The 22,874-nt window shown below is 33.2% G+C and overlaps 1 protein-coding gene across 1 annotated transcript in view; it reads right to left on the minus strand.

Moving 5' to 3' along the window:
• kif19 (kinesin family member 19) overlaps nucleotides 1–19,622 on the minus strand; it is an 89,604-nt gene extending 69,982 nt beyond the window's left edge. The window contains exons 1-2 of the mRNA XM_061931869.2: nucleotides 18,703–19,622; nucleotides 15,906–15,986 (exon numbers count right to left, since the gene is read on the minus strand). Coding sequence (XP_061787853.1) covers nucleotides 15,906–15,986; nucleotides 18,703–18,741 — 120 coding nt within the window. The 5' untranslated portion in view covers nucleotides 18,742–19,622. The remainder of the gene's footprint in view (nucleotides 1–15,905; nucleotides 15,987–18,702) is intronic.
• Nucleotides 19,623–22,874: the final 3,252 nt, after the last annotated feature.

Here is a 22,874-nt window from a genome sequence, read left to right on the forward strand (position 1 = left end):
ACAGGTGGTCTCGTAGTAGAGAGGGAGAGCAGGTGGCGAGGAAGCTTAACCTGAGACACAAAAGCGTCCGATCAGCTCATCTCCTCCCAAGTCTTGTGCCAGGACAGCAAGAACTGCTGCTGACAGGACCTCCCCTCTAATCCGTCTGAGTACTAGACCTGCACACCATATGCTCTTTGGAGCGCGCTCTGTGCAACCCCAAATGTTGAAAGAGCCATCTTGGACCAGAAATACAAAAAACTAATCCGTCTGGAGCCACAAAAAATTAAACGCCTTATATAAGTCTTACAATGAAGGCAACACATGATGTAAGTGTCTTATTAGCTATATTAGCCTACTATCAAAATGACTTTAAAAGTCTTATATAAGTGTTACAATGAAGGCAACACATGATGTAAGTGTCTATATTAGCTATATTAGCCTACTATCAAAATGACTTTAAAAGTCTTGTATAAGTGTTATAATGAAGGCAACACATGATGTAAGTGTCTTATTAGCTATATTAGCCTACTATCAAAATGACTTTAAAAGTCTTGTATAAGTGTTATAATGAAGGCAACACATGATGTAAGTGTCTATATTAGCCTACTATCAAAATGACTTTTAAAGTCTTATATAAGTGTTATAATGAAGGCAACACATGATGTAAGTGTCTATATTGGCTATATTAGCCTACTATCAAAATTAATTTAAAAGTCTGATCTAAGTGTTATAATGTAGGCAACACATTATGTAAGTGTCTATATTAGCTATATTAGCCTACTATCAAAATTACTTTAAATGTCTTAGCAACACATGATGTAAGTGTCTATATTAGCTGTATTAGCCTACTATCAAAATTGCTTTAAAAGTCTTATATAAGTGTTATAATGAAGACAACACATGATGTAAGTGTCTATATTAGCCTACTATCAAAATGATTTTTAAAGTCTTATATACGTGTTAGAATGAAGTCAACACATGATGTAAGTGTCTATATTAGCTATATTAGCCTACTATCAAAATGACTTTCAACATCTTATATAAGTGTTACAATGAAAGCAACACATGTACGTGTCTATATTATCTATATTAGCCTACTATCAAAATGACTTTAAAAGTCTTATATAAGTGTTATAATGAAGGCAGCACTTGATGTAAGTGTCTATATTAGCCTACTATCAAAATGGCTTTAAAAGTCTTATATAAGTGTTATAATGAAGACAACACATGATATACGAGTCTATATGAGCTATATTAGCCTACTATAAAAATTACTTTTAAAGTATTATAATGAAGGCAACACATGATGTAAGTGTCTATACTAGCTGTATTAGCCTACTATCAAAATGACTTTAAACGTCTTATATAAGTGTTATAATGAAGGCAACACATGATGTAAGTGCCTATACTAGCTATATTAGCCTACTATCAAAATTACTTTAAAAGTCTTATATAAGTGTTACAATGAAGACAACACATGATGTAAGTGTCTATATTAGCCTACTATCAAAATGACTTTTAAAGTCTTATATAAGTGTTATAATGAAGGCAACACATGATGTAAGTGTCTATATCGGCTATATTAGCCTACTATCAAAATTAATTTAAAAGTCTGATCCAAGTGTTATAATGAAGGCAACACATGATGTACGTGCCTATACTAGCTGTATTAGCCTACTATCAAAATTGCTTTAAAAGTCTTATATAAGTGTTATAATGAAGACAGCACATGATGTAAGTGTCTATATTAGCTATATTAGCCTACTATCAAAATTACTTTAAAAGTATTGGAATCACATGATGTAAGTGTCTATACTAGCTGTATTAACCTACTATCAAAATGACTTTAAAAGTCTTATATAAGTGTTATAGTGAAGGCAACACATGATGTGTCTATATTAGCTATATTAGCCTACTATCAAAATTACTTTAAAAGTATTGGCAACACATGATGTACGTTTCTATACTAGCTATATTAGCCTACTATCAAAATTACTTAAAAAGTCTTATATAAGTGTTATAATGAAGGCAACACATGATGTAAGTGTCTATATTAGCTATATTAGCCTACTATCAAAATTACTTTAAAAGTATTGGCAACACATGATGTAAGTGTCTATACTAGCTATATTAGCCTACTATCAAAATTACTTTAAAAGTCTTATATAAGTGTTATAATGAAGGCAACACATGATGTAAGTGTCTATATTAGCCTACTATCAAAATTACTTTTAAAGTCTTATAAAAGTGTTATAATGAAGGCAACACATGATGTAAGTGTCTATATTGGCTGTATTAGCCTACTATCAAAATTATTTTAAAAGTCTGATCAAAGTGTTATAATGAAGGCAACACATGATGTAAGTGTCTATATTAGCTATATTAGCCTACTATCAAAATTACTTTAAATTTCTTAGCAACACATGATGTAAGTGCCTATATTAGCTGTATTAGCCTACTATCAAAATTACTTTAAAAGTATTGGCAACACATGATGTAAGTGTCTATACTAGCTATATTAGCCTACTATCAAAATTACTTTAAAAGTCTTATATAAGTGTTATAATGAAGGCAACACATGATGTAAGTGTCTATATTAGCCTACTATCAAAATGACTTTTAAAGTCTTATAAAAGTGTTATAATGAAGGCAACACATGATGTAAGTGTCTATATTGGCTGTATTAGCCGACTATCAAAATTACTTTAAAAGTATTGGCAACACATGATGTAAGTGTCTATACTAGCTATATTAGCCTACTATCAAAATTACTTAAAAAGTCTTATATAAGTGTTATAATGAAGGCAACACATGATGTAAGTGTCTATATTAGCCTACTATCAAAATTACTTTAAAAGCATTGGCAACACATGATGTAAGTGTCTATACTAGCTATATTAGCCTACTATCAAAGTGACTTTAAAAGTCTTATATAAGTGTTATAATGAAGGCAACACATGATGTAAGTGTCTATATTAGCTATATTAGCCTACTATCAAAATTACTTTAAAAGTATTGGCAACACATGATGTAAGTGTCTATACTAGCTATATTAGCCTACTCTCAAAATGACTTTAAAAGTCTTATATAAGTGTTATAATGAAGGCAACACATGATGTAAGTGTCTATATTAGCTATATTAGCCTACTATCAAAATTACTTTAAAAGCATTGGCAACACATGATGTAAGTGTCTATACTAGCTATATTAGCCTACTATCAAAATGACTTTAAAAGTCTTATATAAGTGTTATAATGAAGGCAACACATGATGTAAGTGTCTATATTAGCCTACTATCAAAATGACTTTTAAAGTCTTATATAAGTGTTATAATGAAGGCAACACATGATGTAAGTGTCTATACTAGCTATATTAGCCTACTATCAAAATGACTTTAAAAGTCTTATATAAGTGTTATAATGAAGGCAACACATGATGTAAGTGTCTATATTAGCCTACTATCAAAATGACTTTTAAAGTCTTATATAAGTGTTATAATGAAGGCAACACATGATGTAAGTGTCTATATTGGCTGTATTAGCCTACTATCAAAATTATTTTAAAAGTCTGATCTAAGTGTTATAATGAAGGCAACACATGACGTAAGTGTCTATATTAGCTATATTAGCCTACTCTCAAAATTACTTTAAATTTCTTAGCAACACATGATGTAAGTGCCTATATTAGCTGTATTAGCCTACTATCAAAATTGCTTTAAAAGTCTTATATAAGTGTTATAATGAAGACAACACATGATGTAAGTGTCTTATTAGCTATATTAGCCTACTATCAAAATGACTTTAAAAGTCTTGTATAAGTGTTATAATGAAGGCAACACATGATGCAAGTGTCTATATTAGCCTACTATCAAAATGACTTTAAAAGTCTTATATAAGTGTTACAATGAAGGCAACACATGATGTAAGTGTCTATATTAGCCTACTATCAAAATGACTTTTAAAGTCTTATATAAGTGTTATAATGAAGGCAACACATGATGTAAGTGTCTATATTAGCTATATTAGCCTACTATCAAAATTACTTTAAAAGCATTGGCAACACATGATGTAAGTGTCTACACTAGCTATATTAGCCTACTATCAAAATGACTTTAAAAGTCTTATATAAGTGTTATAATGAAGGCAACACATGATGTAAGTGTCTATATTAGCCTACTATCAAAATGACTTTCAAAGTCTTATATAAGTGTTATAATGAAGGCAACACATGATGCAAGTGTCTATATTGGCTGTATTAGCCTACTATCAAAATTATTTTAAAAGTCTGATCTAAGTGTTATAATGAAGGCAACACATGATGTAAGTGTCTATATTAGCTATATTAGCCTACTATCAAAATTACTTTAAATGTCTTGGCAACACATGATGTAAGTGTCTATATTAGCCTACTATCAAAATTGCTTTAAAAGTCTTATGTAAGTGTTATAATGAAGACAACACATGATGTAAGTGTCTATATTAGCTATATTAGCCTACTATTAAAACTACTTTAAAAGTATTGGCAACACATGATGTAAGTGTCTATACTAGCTATATTAGCCTACTATCAAAATTACTTTAAAAGTCTTATATAAGTGTTATAATGAAGGCAACACATGATGTAAGTGCCTATACTAGCTGTATTAGCCTACTATCAAAATTGCTTTAAAAGTCTTATATAAGTGTTATAATGAAGACAACACATGATGTAAGTGTCTATATTAGCTATATTAGCCTACTATTAAAACTACTTTAAAAGTATTGGCAACACATGATGTAAGTGTCTATACTAGCTATATTAGCCTACTATCAAAATTACTTTAAAAGTCTTATATAAGTGTTATAATGAAGGCAACACATGATGTAAGTGCCTATACTAGCTGTATTAGCCTACTATCAAAATTGCTTTAAAAGTCCTATATAAGTGTTATAATGAAGGCAACACATGATGTAAGTGTCTATATTAGCTATATTAGCCTACTATTAAAACTACTTTAAAAGTATTGGCAACACATGATGTAAGTGTCTATACTAGCTATATTAGCCTACTATCAAAATTACTTTAAAAGTCTTATATAAGTGTTATAATGAAGGCAACACATGATGTAAGTGTCTATATTAGCCTACTATCAAAATTACTTTTAAAGTCTTATAAAAGTGTTATAATGAAGGCAACACATGATGTAAGTGTCTATATTGGCTGTATTAACCTACTATCAAAATTATTTTAAAAGTCTGATCTAAGTGTTATAATGAAGGCAACACATGATGTAAGTGTCTATATTAGCTATATTAGCCGACTATCCAAATTACTTTAAAAGTATTGGCAACACATGATGTAAGTGTCTATACTAGCTATATTAGCCTACTATCAAAATTACTTAAAAAGTCTTATATAAGTGTTATAATGAAGGCAACACATGATGTAAGTGTCTATATTAGCCTACTATCAAAATTACTTTAAAAGCAATGGCAACACATAATGTAAGTGTCTATACTAGCTTTATTAGCCTACTATCAAAGTGACTTTAAAAGTCTTATATAAGTGTTATAATGAAGGCAACACATGATGTAAGTGTCTATATTAGCTATATTAGCCTACTATTAAAACTACTTTAAAAGTATTGGCAACACATGATGTAAGTGTCTATACTAGCTATATTAGCCTACTATCAAAATTACTTTAAAAGTCTTATATAAGTGTTATAATGAAGGCAACACATGATGTAAGTGTCTATATTAGCCTACTATCAAAATTACTTTTAAAGTCTTATAAAAGTGTTATAATGAAGGCAACACATGATGTAAGTGTCTATATTGGCTGTATTAGCCTACTATCAAAATTATTTTAAAAGTCTGATCTAAGTGTTATAATGAAGGCAACACATGATGTAAGTGTCTATATTAGCTATATTAGCCGACTATCAAAATTACTTTAAAAGTATTGGCAACACATGATGTAAGTGTCTATACTAGCTATATTAGCCTACTATCAAAATTACTTAAAAAGTCTTATATAAGTGTTATAATGAAGGCAACACATGATGTAAGTGTCTATATTAGCCTACTATCAAAATTACTTTAAAAGCATTGGCAACACATGATGTAAGTGTCTATACTAGCTATATTAGCCTACTATCAAAGTGACTTTAAAAGTCTTATATAAGTGTTATAATGAAGGCAACACATGATGTAAGTGTCTATATTAGCTATATTAGCCTACTATCAAAATTACTTTAAAAGTATTGGCAACACATGATGTAAGTGTCTATACTAGCTATATTAGCCTACTCTCAAAATGACTTTAAAAGTCTTATATAAGTGTTATAATGAAGGCAACACATGATGTAAGTGTCTATATTAGCTATATTAGCCTACTATCAAAATTACTTTAAAAGCATTGGCAACACATGATGTAAGTGTCTATACTAGCTATATTAGCCTACTATCAAAATTACTTTAAAAGTCTTATATAAGTGTTATAATGAAGGCAACACATGATGTAAGTGTCTATATTAGCTATATTAGCCTACTATCAAAATTACTTTAAAAGCATTGGCAACACATGATGTAAGTGTCTATACTAGCTATATTAGCCTACTATCAAAATGACTTTAAAAGTCTTATATAAGTGTTATAATGAAGGCAACACATGATGTAAGTGTCTATACTAGCTATATTAGCCTACTATCAAAATGACTTTAAAAGTCTTATATAAGTGTTATAATGAAGGCAACACATGATGTAAGTGTCTGTATTAGCCTACTATCAAAATGACTTTAAAAGTCTTATATAAGTGTTATAATGAAGGCAACACATGATGTAAGTGTCTATATTGGCTGTATTAGCCTACTATCAAAATTATTTTAAAAGTCTGATCTAAGTGTTATAATGAAGGCAACACATGATGTAAGTGTCTATATTAGCTATATTAGCCTACTATCAAAATTACTTTAAATTTCTTAGCAACACATGATGTAAGTGCCTATATTAGCTGTATTAGCCTACTATCAAAATTGCTTTAAAAGTCTTATATAAGTGTTATAATGAAGACAACACATGATGTAAGTGTCTATATTAGCTATATTAGCCTACTATCAAAATGACTTTAAAAGTCTTGTATAAGTGTTATAATGAAGGCAACACATGATGCAAGTGTCTATATTAGCCTACTATCAAAATGACTTTAAAAGTCTTATATAAGTGTTATAATGAAGACAACACATGATGTAAGTGTCTATATTAGCTATATTAGCCTACTATCAAAATGACTTTAAAAGTCTTATATAAGTGTTATAATGAAGACAACACATGATGTAAGTGTCTATATTAGCTATATTAGCCTACTATCAAAATGACTTTAAAAGTCTTGTATAAGTGTTATAATGAAGGCAACACATGATGCAAGTGTCTATATTAGCCTACTATCAAAATGACTTTAAAAGTCTTATATAAGTGTTATAATGAAGGCAACACATGATGTAAGTGTCTATATTAGCTATATTAGCCTACTATTAAAACTACTTTAAAAGTATTGGCAACACATGATGTAAGTGTCTATACTAGCTATATTAGCCTACTATCAAAATTACTTTAAAAGTCTTATATAAGTGTTATAATGAAGGCAACACATGATGTAAGTGTCTATATTAGCCTACTATCAAAATTACTTTTAAAGTCTTATAAAAGTGTTATAATGAAGACAACACATGATGTAAGTGTCTATATTAGCTATATTAGCCTACTATTAAAACTACTTTAAAAGTATTGGCAACACATGATGTAAGTGTCTATACTAGCTATATTAGCCTACTATCAAAATTACTTTAAAAGTCTTATATAAGTGTTATAATGAAGGCAACACATGATGTAAGTGCCTATACTAGCTGTATTAGCCTACTATCAAAATTGCTTTAAAAGTCTTGTATAAGTGTTATAATGAAGGCAACACATGATGTAAGTGTCTATATTAGCTATATTAGCCTACTATCAAAATTACTTTAAAAGTATTGGCAACACATGATGTAAGTGTCTATACTAGCTGTATTAGCCTACTATCAAAATGACTTTAAAAGTCTTATATAAGTGTTATAGTGAAGACAACACATGATGTAAGTGTCTACATTGGCTATATTAGCCTACTATCAAAATGCCTTTTAAAGTCTTATATAAGTGTTATAATGAAGACAACACATGATGTAAGTGTCTATATTAGCCTACTATCAAAATGACTTTAAAAGTCGTATATAAGTGTTATAATGAAGACAACACATGATGTGTCTGTATTAGCCTACTATCAAAATGACTTTAAGAGTCTTATGTAAGTGTTATAATGAAGACAACACATGATGTAAGTATCTATATTAGATATATTAGCCTACTATCAAAATGACTTTAAAAGTCTTATATAAATGCTAGAATGAAGACAACACCTGATGTAAGTGTCTATATTAGCTACAATAGCCTACTATCAAAATTACTTTTAAATTCTTATATAAGTGTTATAATGAAAGCAACACATGATCTAAGTATCTATGTTAGCCTACTATCAAAATGACTTTAAAGTCTTCTATAAGTGTTAGACTGAAGACAACATATGATTTAAGTGTCTATATTAGCTATATTAGCCTACTATCAAAATGACAGCTTGATTCCCCTTAGGGACGATGGACGGATGACTAGCGCTTATACATCAGCAGCCGGCCTCCGTAGCTCCCACTCACTTCCCCTCTGTTGCAAGTTTTGTTGGTTCTATATAACATGTTTATATGTGCTATGGCTATGAGGTTGTTTCCTTGGCCTCAGTCCGGACCTCCACCCGGAGTCCAGCCTTTGACTGAATATTTTTTTACCGGAAGTTGGCTCCGGTTCTGTCTCCTTGTAATGTTTGTCTGATCTTGAATGGGATTAATTTCCCCTCGGGCTTGATTCCCCTTCGGGGCGATGGATGGATGACTAGCGCTTATACAGCAGCAGCCGGCCTCCGTAGCTCCCACTCACCTCCCCTCTGTTGCAAGTTTTGTTGGTTCTATATAACATGTTTATGTGTGCTATGGCTAAAAGGTTGGTTCCTTGGCCTCAGTCTGGACCTCCACCCCGGAGTCCAGCCTTTGACTGAATATTTTGTTTACCGGAAGTTGCCAGACCCGTCAGCGACTGTTTTTCTGTCTCCTTGTAATGTTTGTCTGATCTTGAATGGGATTCATTTCTCCTCGGGCTTGATTCCCCTTAGGGGCAATGGACGGCTGACTCGCACTTATACAGCAGCAGCCGGCCACTCACCTCCCCTCTGTTGCAAGTTTTGTTGGTTCTATATAACATGTTTATGTGTGCTATGGCTATGAGGTTGTTTCCTTGGCCTCAGTCTGGACCCCCTCCCCAGAGTCCAGCCTTTGACTGAATATTTTTTTTACCGGAAGTTGCCAGACTGTCTGATCTTGAATGGGATTAATTTCCCCTCGGGCTTGATTCCCCTTAGGGGCGATGGACGGCTGACTAGTGCTTATACACCAGCAGCCGGCTTCCGTAGCTCCCACTCACCTCCCCTCCATTGCAAGTTCTGTTGGTTCTATATAACATGTTTATGTGTGATATGGCTATGAGGTTGTTTCCTTGGCCTCAGTCTGGACCCCCTCCCTGGAGTCCAGCCTTTGACTGAATATTTTTTTTACCGGAAGTTGGCTCCGGTTCTGTCTCCTTGTAATGTTTGTCTGATCTTGAATGGGATTAATTTCTCATCGGGCTTGATTCCCCTTCGGGGCGATGGACGGCTGACTAGCGCTTATACAGCAGCAGCCGGCCTCCGTAGCTCCCACTCACCTCCCCTCTGTTGCAAGTTTTGTTGGTTCTATATAACATGTTTTTGTGTGCTATGGCTATGAGGTTGTTTCCTTGGCCTCAGTCCGGACCCCCTCCCTGGAGTCCAGCCTTTGACTGAATATTTTTTTTACCGGAAGTTGGCTCCGGTTCTGTCTCCTTGTAATGTTTGTCTGATCTTGAATGGGATTAATTTCCCATCGGGCTTGATTCCCCTTAGGGGCGATGGACGGCTGACTAGTGCTTATACACCAGCAGCCGGCTTCCGTAGCTCCCACTCACCTCCCCTCCATTGCAAGTTCTGTTGGTTCTATATAACATGTTTATGTGTGATATGGCTATGAGGTTGTTTCCTTGGCCTCAGTCTGGACCCCCTCCCTGGAGTCCAGCCTTTGACTGAATATTTTTTTTTACCGGAAGTTGGCTCCGGTTCTGTCTCCTTGTAATGTTTGTCTGATCTTGAATGGGATTAATTTCCCATCGGGCTTGATTCCCCTTCGGGGCGATGGATGGATGACTAGCGCTTATACAGCAGCAGCCGGCCTCCGTAGCTTCCACTCACCTCCCCTCCGTTGCAAGTTCTGTTGGTTCTATATAACATGTTTATGTGTGCTATGGCTATGAGGTTGCTTCCTTGGCCTCAGTCTGGACCCCCACCCCGGAGTCCAGCCTTTGACTGAATATTTTTTTTACCAGAAGTTGGCTCCGGTTCTTTCTCCTTGTAATGTTTGTCTGATCTTGAATGGGATTAATTTCCCCTCGGGCTTGATTCCCCTTAGGGGCGATGGGACGGCTGACTAGCGCTTATACAGCAGCAGCCTCTGTAGCTCCCACTCACCTCCCCTCTGTTGCAAGTTTTGTTGGTTCTATATAACATGTTTATGTGTGCTATGGCTATGAGGTTGTTTCCTTGGCCTCAGTCTGGACCCCCTCCCTGGAGTCCAGCCTTTGACTGAATATTTTTTTTACCGGAAGTTGCCAGTCCCGTCAGCGGCCCTTTTTCTATCTCCCTGTAATGTTTGTCTGATCTTGAATGGGATTAATTTCCCATCGGACTTGATTCCCCTTAGGGGCAATGGACGGCTGACTCGCACTTATACAGCAGCAGCCGGCCACTCACCTCCCCTCTGTTGCAAGTTTTGTTGGTTCTATATAACATGTTTATGTGTACTATGGCTATGAGGTTGTTTCCTTGGCCTCAGTCTGGACCCCCTGCCCAGAGTCCAGCCTTTGACTGAATATTTTTTTTACCGGAAGTTGCCAGACTGTCTGATTTCGAATGGGATTAATTTCCCCTCGGGCTTGATTCCCCTTAGGGGCGATGGACGGCTGACTAGTGCTTATACACCAGCAGCCGGCTTCCGTAGCTCCCACTCACCTCCCCTCCATTGCAAGTTCTGTTGGTTCTATATAACATGTTTATGTGTGCTATGGCTATGAGGTTGTTTCCTTGGCCTCAGTCTGGACCCCCTCCCTGGAGTCCAGCCTTTGGCTGAATATTTTTTTTACCAGAAGTTGGCTCTGGTTCTGTCTCCTTGTAATGTTTGTCTGATCTTGAATGGGATTAATTTCCCCTCGGGCTTGATTCCCTTTAGGGGCGATGGACGGCTGACTAGCGCTTATACAGCAGCAGCCGGCCTCCGTAGCTCCCACTCACCTCCCCTCTGTTGCAAGTTTTGTTGGTTCTATATAACATGTTTATGTGTGCTATGGCTATGAGGTTGTTTCCTTGGCCTCAGTCTGGACCCCCACCCCGGAGTCCAGCCTTTGACTGAATGTTTTTTTACCAGAAGTTGGCTCCGGTTCTGTCTCTTTGTAATGTTTGTCTGATCTTGAATGGGATTAATTTCCCCTCGGGGATTAAAACAGTACTTCTGATTCTGGTTATGATTAAGCAGCCCGTTTTATTCAGTTCTGTCATGGCTGTATTGTTGTTGCTGTGACCCCGCCCACTCTCTATCCTCTCCATTGATGGCGCCGTAAGTCCTTCTCCAGACAGATCCCTAGAATCCAGCCCGCTGCGTCACTGACAAAACGCACTGACCGTGAACCCTAGGTAACCCGGCGTAACGAAGGGTTCTGCGTAGGACCAAAGAGCTGAAATGAAGATTTTTAATGAGCAAGGAGCGAGCGTCCACGTGGGAGCGCTCGAATCCCTCATGATGCGCCCACGTTGTCCTCAAGCCGGCCTTTAATTGAATTACTTCCCTAAATGCGGACAAACAAAACACGCCTGAACCCGAGGAAAAGACGGGGAGACTATCTCTCGATGAAACCCTTCAAGTTGAAGACGATGAGGTCCGTCGAGCAAAAGTGAGTCACTGGGTCGACGTGATGCCGCTGAGTCACGACGCTCATTACCGGCAGCGCTGAAGTCATTATGGCGCCACTCGCAGCTGGCAGGCCGCTAAACGTCGCCTGTGGGGAACGCTTTGACATAACAACATGACCGCTCCAGCTGCGCCTCGAAGGGTGGGGGTACGAGCACTGAGCGGTGGCAGACCCTTACCAGTTCTGGCTCGTCTGCAAAATAGCTGCATCACGTTCACCTGCGCTTGTTACACAGAACCCAGTGACTCAGGCTGCGCACATGCCTTGTTCATACCATTAGATGTGTGATGTACCAAAACACCTGTCCAACAGCAACAACCACCTCTATCACCTACCATCTAACCATCTGTACTACCGGGTAATTGCCTGCTCCACTTCCGTATTGGTGCTTTTCATACTAAACAGCAATACTTTAGAGATGGTAAGAAGTACTTGACTACAGCAAGAATGTAGAGGTAGGTAATATATGGTCAAATGAGACATGGAGGAGGTAATAGGAGGTAAGCGAAAGTATGATGTAGGTAAGAGAAGGTAAGATGAAGTAAGAAGTAGGTAACAAAAGGTACAAAGTAGGTAAGAGAAGGTAAGATGTAGATAATCAAAGTTAAGATGTAGGTAAGCGAAGGTAAGAAGTTGGTAAAAGAAGGTAAGATTAAGTAAAACGTAGGTAACACAAGGAATAAAGAAAGTAAGAGAAGGAAAGAAGTAACAGAAGGTTAGATGAATTAAGAAGTAGGTAACACAAGGTACAAAGTAGGTAAGAGAAGGTAAGAAGTAGATAATCAAAGTTAAGAGAAGGTACCATGTAAGTGAGAGAAGGTAAGAAGTCGGTAACAGAAGCTAAGATTAAGTAAAAAGTAGGTAACACAAGGAACAAAGTAGGTAAGAGAATGTAAGAAGTAACAGAAGGTAAGATGAAGTAGGAAGTAGGCAACACAAAGTTCAAAGTAGGTAAGAGTAGATCATCAAAGTTAAGAGAAGGTAAGGTGTAGGTAAGAGACGGTAAGAAGTTGGTAACAGAAGGTAAGATGAAGTAAGAAGTAGGTAAAACAAGGTACAACGTAGGTAAGAGAAGGTAAGATGTAGATAATCAAAGTTAAGAGAAGGTAAGATGTAGGTGAGAGAAGGTAAGAAGTCGGTAACGGAAGCTAAGAATAAGTAAAAAGTAGGTATAACAAGGTACAACGTAGGTAAGAGAAGATAAGGTGTAGATAATCAAAGTTAAGAGAAGGTAAGATGTAGGTAACAGAAGTACACAGTTGGTAAGAGAAGGTAAAAAGTCGTTAACAGAAGGTAAGATTAAGTAAAAAGTAGGTAATACAAGGAACAAAGTAGGTAAGAGAAGGTAAGAAGTAACAGAAGGTTAGATGAATTAAGTAGGCAACACAAAGTACAAAGTAGGTAAGAGTAGATAATCAAAGTTAAGAGAAGGTAAGATGTCGGTAAGAGACGGTAAGAAGTTGGTAACAGAAGGTAAGATGAAGTAAGAAGTAGGTAACACAAGGTACAAAGAAAGTAAGAGAAGATAAGATGTAGATAATCAAAGTTAACAGAAGGTAAGATGTAGGTGAGAGAAGGTAAGAAGTCGGTAACGGAAGATAAGATTAAGTAAAAAGTAGGTAAAAGAAGGTACAACGTAGGTAAGAGAAGGTAAGGTGTAGATAATCAAAGTTAAGAGAAGGTAAGATGTAGGTAACAGAAGTACACAGTTGGTAAGAGAAGGTAAAAAGTCGTTAACAGAAGGTAAGATTAAGTAAAAAGTAGGTAATACAAGGAACAAAGTACGTAAGAGAAGGTAAGAAGTAACAGAAGGTTAGATGAATTAAGAAGTATGCAACACAAAGTACAAAGTAGGTAAGAGTAGATAATCAAAGTTAAGAGAAGGTAAGATGTCGGTAAGAGACGGTAAGAAGTTGGTAACAGAAGGTAAGATGAAGGAAGAAGTAGGTAACACAAGGTACAAAGAAAGTAAGAAAAGGTAAGATGTAGATAATCAAAGTTAAGAGAAGGAAAGATGTAGGTGAGAGAAGGTAAGAAGTTGGTAACGGAAGGTAAGATTAAGTAAAAAGTAGGTAAAACAAGGTACAACGTAGGTAAGAGAAGGTAAAGTGTAGATAATAAAAGTTACGAGAAGGTAAGATGTAGGTAACAGAAGTACACAGTTGGTAAGAGAAGGTAAGATTAAGTAAAAAGTAGGTAACACAAGTAACAAAGTAGGTAAAAGGTAAGAAGTAACAGAAGGTAAGATGAAGTAAGATGTAGGTAACACAGGGTACAAAGTATGTAAGAGAAGGTAAGTCATGGTAAGATGTAGATAAGTTAAGGTAAGAAGTAGGTAACAGAAGGTAATGGTAAGAAAAGGTAAGAAAAGGTTTGAAATAGGAAGGTAAGAAGTAGGTAAGAAATCGGTAATAAAAGGTTAGAGAGGTAATAGAAGGTGAGAGAGGTGATACAAGGAAAGAAAGGTAATAGAAGGTAAGGTAATGTAAACTGTAGGTAAAAGAAGACAGGATATATTAAAAAGTAGGCAACATACGGTAAGTAGTATGTAAGAGAAGGTTAACAGGTAATAGGAGGTAAGAAAGGTAATATAATGTAGGTAGAATGTAAGATAAGATGAAATAAAAAGCAGGTAAGAAGGTAAAAAGTATGTAAGAGAAGAAGTAGGTAATGTAAGGTAAGCAAAGGGAAAAAGTACGTAACATAAAGTAAAAGTAGGCAAGAAAAGGGAAGAGAAGGTAAGTGGTAGGTAACATAAGGTAAGTAGTGTGTATGAGAAGGTCAACAGGTAATAGATGGTAAGAGAAGGTAAAAAGTAGGTTAAGTGAGAGAAAGTTGTGGGTAAAAAATATTTAAATGAAGGTAAGAGAAGGTAAAACATAGGTAACAGAAGGTAAGAATTATGTAACCAAAATTATGGAAAGTAAGAAATAGGTAAGAGACGGTAACAGAAAAGAAGAAGTAATTAAAAAGTAGGTAAATTAAACTAAGAGAAAGTAACAATGTACTAGAAAAAGAAAGAAAGTAGTACGTAAGAAGTAGGTCATTGAAGGTAAGAAAAAGAAAGAAGCAGATAAGGAGAAGGTAAAATAAGGTAATAAGTAGGTAGAGAAGGTAAAAAGGAGCTAACGTTTACAAAACTTTGTGTCATTTTCACACAAAAAAAAGGACAAAGGGTATAAAAGAGGATTTTGATGTTGGGACGCATTAATGTTCAATGTAGTGACAAATACCAAAACAAGTCATTTCACCAACTACCACCATTAAGGTTCTCACACCTTGTTCACCAACTACCACCATTAGGTAGCATGATAGTAGCGCAATAGGCCAAAGTAATCATTAAAAACAAGGCAGACCTTTTCTTTCGCGAGTAAATTTCATATTGTTGGCCACTAACATTACACACAGTTTGAACGGTAACACCGTGTTTGAATATAGGAAAAGTGATTATTTGGCGTACCACTAGATGGAGCACACACCCATTATGGTGCTGTGTACATACCAGGCCACTAGATGGCAATGTGCTGCATGCTGGGAACTGGTAGTGTTGAGGATATACCTCCACGGTCACATGATATCGGTAGTTTACTTTATCTTCTAAAAAAAAAAAAAAACCGCTGAGTCATCGTTCCTTTCAGTGGTGGGTTTTTGTTTTTTTTTCAGTTCCAGAACCAAAAGTGACATTCGAGGTGCAAGCCGACACCGTGCACACCCGATACCTCTTGACCCCCGCGCTCCGGGGTCACTAATAATACCACGGACGCCGTGAGCTCTCACCTGGTCGTCCAGCCGGTGAGCCACGATGGTCGCCGCCTCTTCTTGCTCGCCATCGCTGAGGGGGCGGATCCTCAGGGCGACCTGTCGGGTATGCACACCTTTCACGTCAGCGCTGACATTATTATAGTACCTAATCAAGTGTACTACAGTCTAGGTCAAAAGTTGACATAGACTTGTAAAGAACATCATGTCATGGCTGTCTTGAGTTTCCAGTAGTTTCTACAACTCTTATTTTTTTGTGATTGTTGGTCACAAAAACATTCATGAAGTTTGGGGTTCTTTTATGAATTTATTATGGGTCTACTGAAAATGTGAGCACATCTGCTGGGACAAAAGTAATATTTTGTTCCACCTTGGCAAGTTTCACTGCAATAAGGCGCTTTTTGGTAGCCATCCACAAGCTTCCGGTTGAATTTCTGATCACTCCTCTTGACAAAATTGGTGAAGTTCATTTTAATTTAATGTAATTGTTTTTATTTTAATTGTTTTATTTATTCTTTTTTAATTTAGTTTTGCATTTATTTAATTTTAGTAATATTATTTTTAATTTACATTTTTTAGTTTAATGTGTTATTTTTTAATTGTATTTAAAATTTTTATTTAAATTTTTTAAATGTCTTCTTTTTTAATTTAGTTTTGCTTTTGTTTTATTTTAGTAATTTTATTTTTAATTCATATTTTTTGGTTTAATCTAATGTATTATTATATTTTATTTTTTTTCATTTTAATTTTTTTAATTTATTCTTTTTTAATTTTGTTTTGCATTTATTTTATTTTTTAGTAATTTTATTTTTAATTTAAATGTTTTGTTTGAATCTAATGTATCATTTTTTTTAATGTAATTTTTTTTATTTTTTTTATTTTTTTATTAAAATGTTTATTTTAATTTAATTTATTTATCTTTTTTTAATTTGTTTTAATTTACATAAAAGGCGCTTTTGGTAGCCATTCACAAGCTTCCGGTTGAATTTCTGACCACTCCTCTTGACAAAATTGGTGCAGTTCAACTAAATTTGTCCGTTTTTTGACATGGACTTGTTTCTTCAGCATTGTCCACACATTGAACTTTAGCGAAGGCCATTCTAAAACCTTCATTCTAGCCTGATTCCTTTACCACTTTTGAGGTGTGTTTGGGGTCATTGTCCTGTTGGAACACCCAACTGCGCCCAAGACCCAACCTCCGGGCTGATGATTTTAGCTTGTCCTGAAGAATTTGGAGGTAATCCTCCTTTTTTCATTGTCCCATTTACTCTCTGTAAAGCACCAGTTCCGTTGGCGGCGAAACAGGCCCAGAGCATAATACTACCACCACCATGCTTGGCGGTAGGAATGGTGTTCCTGGGATTAAAAGGCCTCACCTTTTCTCCTCCGAACATATTGCAGAACAGGTTGTCAGCTAATACTCTAATATTGTTCAACCGGTAGTAAAACTCCTGCTTTTCTCATGGCCCAAATAGTTTAATGGGGGTCCTTAATAAAAATAAAAATCAAATCAAAATTGTGGCCAAACAGTTAAATTTTTGTTTCATCTGACATCACATGGACAAAGATAAGACCTTCTGGAGGAAAGTTCTGTGGTCAGATGGAACAAAAATCGAGCGGTTAGGCCACAATACCCAGCAATATGTTTGGAGGAGAAAGGGTGAGGCCTTTTAATACCAGGAACACCATACCTACCGTCTATCATGGTGGTGGTAGTGTTATGGTAGTCTTGGACGCGGTTGGGTGTTCCAACAGGACAATGACCCCAAACACATGCCAAAAGTGGTAAAGGAATCAGGCTAGAATGAAGGTTTTATAATGGCCTTCCCAAAGTCTTGACTTAAACGTGTGGACAATGCTGAAGAAACAAGTCCATGTCAGAAAAAACAACAACTTTAGTTGAACTGCACTAATTTTGTCAAGAGGAGTGGTCAAAAATTCAAGCAGAAGCTTGTGGATGGCTACCAAAAGCGCCTTATATGTAAATGAAAACAAATTAAAAAAGATAAATAAATTAAATGAAAATAAACATTTTAATAAAAAAATAAAATAAAATAAAAAAATGACATAAAAAAATGATACATTAGATTCAAACAAAACATTTAAATCAAAAATAAAATTACTAAAAAATATAATAAATGCAAAACAAAATTAAAAAAGAATAAATTAAAAAAATTAAAATGAAAAAATATATATATATATAATAATACATTAGATTAAACCAAAAAATATAATTACTAAAATAAAATAAATGCAAAACTAAATTAAAAAAAGAAGACATTTAAAAAATGTAAATGAAAATTTAAAATACAATTAAAAAATAACACATTAGATTAAACCAAAAAATGCAAATTAAAAATAATATTACTAAAATTAAATAAATGCAAAACTAAATTAAAAAAAGAATAAATAAAACAATTAAAATAAAAACAATTACATTAAATTAAAATGAATTAGATGGAAAAAAAAAAACATGACAATAAAATAAAATAAAAAATAATACATTAGATTAAACCAAAAAATGTCCTTTACAAGTGTATGTAAACTTTTGACCAGGACTGTATATGTTGTATTTATGAGTGTATATTTAATTTAATACAGTATACATTTTTTTAGGTTTTTTTTTTTAAAGCCAATAGCAGTTATTGGATTTATGAAAGCAAAAGGGGGAAAAAAAGATTTAAGTCAAAAACATCATAAAAGCCTATTTTGAGTTCTTGCATGTTTTGGTGTCTTTAAAGAATATAAATATCATGAAAGTAGTCATATTTAAGCGTACAATGTATAAAAAGTATTGTTTGTGGATTGTACTTACAGTTAGTTGTTGCTCTTTAGATTCTCCAGTGTCCTTCATGCTCTCTTCGGCGCCCGGTTAAAGTGCATCACGATTCAGGGTCCGGTCCGTACCGTACCGTACTTTATCTGAACCGGCATGTCACCTCCCGGAGCCCCCCAGCCCAATTCTCCGTCCCACTTCTCTATATTTAAAACAAATTAAATCTATTCCTTTCTTCCTTGGGGTTCCGTCCCAGAGCGGCTCCTTTGCAGAGTCTCGGCCGGCCGAGGAGCGTCGACGGTCGGCCACGAGAGGCGCGTCTTCCCGGTGTGTGACCCCCTCCTGGTGCAGGTAAGATGAGGCGCACACCTGCAGGTCCAGCCCTCGTTCACTCTGGCTTGCCTTTTGCCCTAGGGGCGGGGGCGGGGGCGTGCACGCGCGCGCACGTGCGTGTAAATGCGTCGCTGTGGACGCGCACGTCGCCCCTGGAGACTCGGACTCGGTAAACAATCGTGACGTGTTTTGGTTCCCCCCCGACTCCACGGCAAAATATTAGACACGCCCCTCGCAGTGTGGCGATGCGATTCCCCCCCAAAAATAGATAAAAAATGATAAAATTACATATAAAAAAATTATAATGCATCTAACTAACAATTGGTGTACCTCATAAACTTTATTTGGAAGGACAAAACAGGAATTTCTTCCTTTTTTGTTTTTTAGATATAAGAACGCATTTTCAGTGGCTCTTGCAGCTTTGTCGACACCTGCCGGCAAAAGTAAGTACTACAACATCACAGTTTCAGCCCTTTTTTATGTTTTTTTTTTTTTTACAGCATATTACGTAGTGTTGTAAGTTAAAAAAAAACCACCAATGTTTTTTTGTTTTGTTTTTTACAGTAAAATTCTGTCGACAGAGCTGTCCGGTTAATTTTTTTTTTTTACTGTAAAATCCTCGGTTGATGATTTTATGGTAGCACATTTTATTATGGTAAAAACCTGGCAGCCGAGTTGCCAAAATACAATTAAACAGCGGTTCTGTATGTAATGTGTTGTAAAAAATAATAAATAAATAAAAATAAACACCAAATATTTTACAGTAAGTTTTTTTTCTGTAAAAATATGTGTAAAAAAATAATACAAAATTTAAAAAACACCAAATAATTTACAGTAAGTTTTTTTTCTGAAATAAATGTGTAAAAAATAATAAATACAATTTAAAAAAACACCAAATATTTTACAGTAAAAACAATTTCTGTAAAAATATGTTGTAAAAAAATAATAAAATAATAAAAAAAACCACCAAATATTTTACAGTAAGTTTTTTTTCTGTAAAAATATGTGTAAAAAAATAATATAAAATTTAAAAAACACCAACTAATTTACAGTAAGTTTTTTTTCTGTAACAATATGTGTAAAAAATAATAAATAAATTAAAAAAAGGTAAAAAAAAAAAGTAAGATATCTAAATTCATAGGCAAATTCATTAATTATTTACTGTTACAAGCGGCCCTCTAATGGCAGGTAAACTGCGGTACGGAATGTAATATGTTGTAAAAAACAATAAATAAAATTTAAAAAACACCAAATATTTTACAGTAAGTTTTTTTTCTATAAAAATATGTGTAAAAAAATTATACAAAATTTAAAAAACACCAACTAATTTACAGTAAGTTTTTTTTCTGTAAAAATATGTGTAAAAAATAATAAATAAATTAAAAAAAGGTAAAAAAAAAAAAAAGGAAGATATCTAAATTCATAGGCAAATTCATTAATTATTTACTGTTACAAGCGGCCCTCTAATGGCAGGTAAACTGCGGTACGGAATGTAATATGTTGTAAAAAACAATAAATAAATTAAAAAAAACACCAAATATTTTACAGTAAGTTTTTATCTGTAAAAATATGTTGTAAAAAAAATAATAAAATAATAAAAAAAACACCAAATATTTTACAGTAAGTTTTTTTTCTGTAAAAATATGTGTAAAAAAATAATACAAAATTAAAAAAAACACCAACTAATTTACAGTAAGTTTTTTTTCTGTAAAAATATGTGTAAAAAAAAAAAGTAAAAAAAAAAAAAGTAAAATATCTAATTTCATAGGCAAATTCATTAATTATTTACTGTTACAAGCGGCCCTCTAATGGCAGGTAAACTGGGGTACGGAATGTAATATGTTGTAAAAAACAATAAATAAATAAAAAAACACCAAATATTTTACAGTAAGTTTTTTTTCTGTAAAAATATGTTGTAAAAAAATAATAAAATAATTTAAAAAAGCACCAAATATTTTACAGTAAGTTTTTTTCCTGTAAAAATATGTGTAAAAAAATACCAAATATTTTATAATAAATTTTTTTCTCTAAAAATATGTTGTAAAAAATAATAAATAAATTAAAAAAACACCAAATATTTTATAGTAAAAACAATTTCTGTAAAAATATGTTGTAAAAAATAATTAAATAATTAAAAAAAACACCAAATATTTTACAGTAATTTTTTTTTCTGTAAAAGTATGTGTAAAAAAAATACAAAATTAAAAAAACACCAAATAATTTACAGTAAGTTTTTTTTTGTAAAAATATGTGTAATTAAATATTAAAGTAAAATATCTAAATTCATAGGCAAATTCATGAATTATTTACTGTTACAAGCGGCCCTCTAATGGCAGGTAAACTGCGGTACTGTATGTAATATGTTGTAAAAGTAATAAATAAATAAAAAAACACACCAAATATTTTACAGTATGTTTTTTTTCTGTAAAAATATGCTGTAAAAAATAATAAATAAATAAAAAAACAAATATTTTACAGTAATTATTTTTCTGTAAAAAACAAAATTTTTTTTTTACTCTTTACGTAAAAAAAAAAAAAAGTAAAATATTTATATTCATAGGCAAATTCATGAATTATTTACTGTTACAAGCGGCCCTCTAATGGCAGGTACTGCGGTACTGTATGTAATATGTTGTAAAAAATAATAAATAAATAAAAGAAACACCAAATATTTTACAGTAATAATTTTTTGTCTGTAAAAATATGTTGTAAAAAATAATACATGAAAAAACACCAAATATTTTACAGTAAGTTTTTTTTCCTGTAAAAATATGTTGTAAAAAATAATAAATAAAAAAACACAGTAAGTTTTTTTTTTAACGTAAAAATATGTTGTACAAAATTATATATAAAAAAAAAAAAACACCAAATATTTTACAGTAAGTTTTTTTCTGTAAAAACCACAATTTTCTTTTACTCTTTACATTAAAAAAAACAACTTAAATATTTAAATTCATAGGCAAATTCATTAATTATTTACTGTTACAAACAGCCCTCTAATGACAGGTAAATTGCGGTACTGTATGTAATATGTTGGGAAAAAATAATAAATAAATTAAAAAAACACCAAATATTTTACAGTAATTATTTTTTTTTCTGTAAAAATATGTTGTAAAAAATAATACATAAAAAAACACCAAATATTTTACAGTAAGTTTTTTTTCCTGTAAAAATATGTTGTAAAAAATAATAAATAAATAAAACACCAAATATTTTACAGTAAGTTTTTTTTTAACGTAAAAATATGTTGTATAAAATTATAAAAAACAAAACAAAGCACCAAATATTTTACAGTAAGTTTTTTTTCTGTAAAAAACACAAAATGTTTTTACTCTTTACGTAAAAAAAAAAAAGGAAAATATTTAAATTCATAGGCAAATTCATGAATTATTTACTGTTACAAGCGGCCCTCTAATGGCAGGTAAACTGCGGTACTGTATGTAATATGTTGGAAAAAAAAATATATATATATATTTTACAGTAATTATTTTTTCTGTAAAAATATGTTGGAAAAAATAATACATAAAAAAACACCAAATATTTTACAGTAAGTTTTTTTTCCTGTAAAAATATGTTGTAAAAAATAATAAATAAAAAAACACCAATATTTTACGGTAAGTTTTTTTTTTTAACGTAAAAATATGTTGTACAAAATTATATATAAAAAAAAAAAAACACCAAATATTTTACAGTAAGTTTTTTTCTGTAAAAAACACAATTTTCTTTTACTCTTTACATTAAAAAAAAACTTAAATATTTAAATTCATAGGCAAATTCATTAATTATTTACTGTTACAAACGGCCCTCTAATGGCAGGTAAACTGCGGTGCTGTATGTTATATGTTGGAAAAAAATAATAAATACATTTAAAAAACACC

The sequence above is a fragment of the Nerophis lumbriciformis genome, linkage group LG39 (assembly GCF_033978685.3).
Source record: "Nerophis lumbriciformis linkage group LG39, RoL_Nlum_v2.1, whole genome shotgun sequence".
Lineage (NCBI taxonomy): Eukaryota > Metazoa > Chordata > Actinopteri > Syngnathiformes > Syngnathidae > Nerophis > Nerophis lumbriciformis.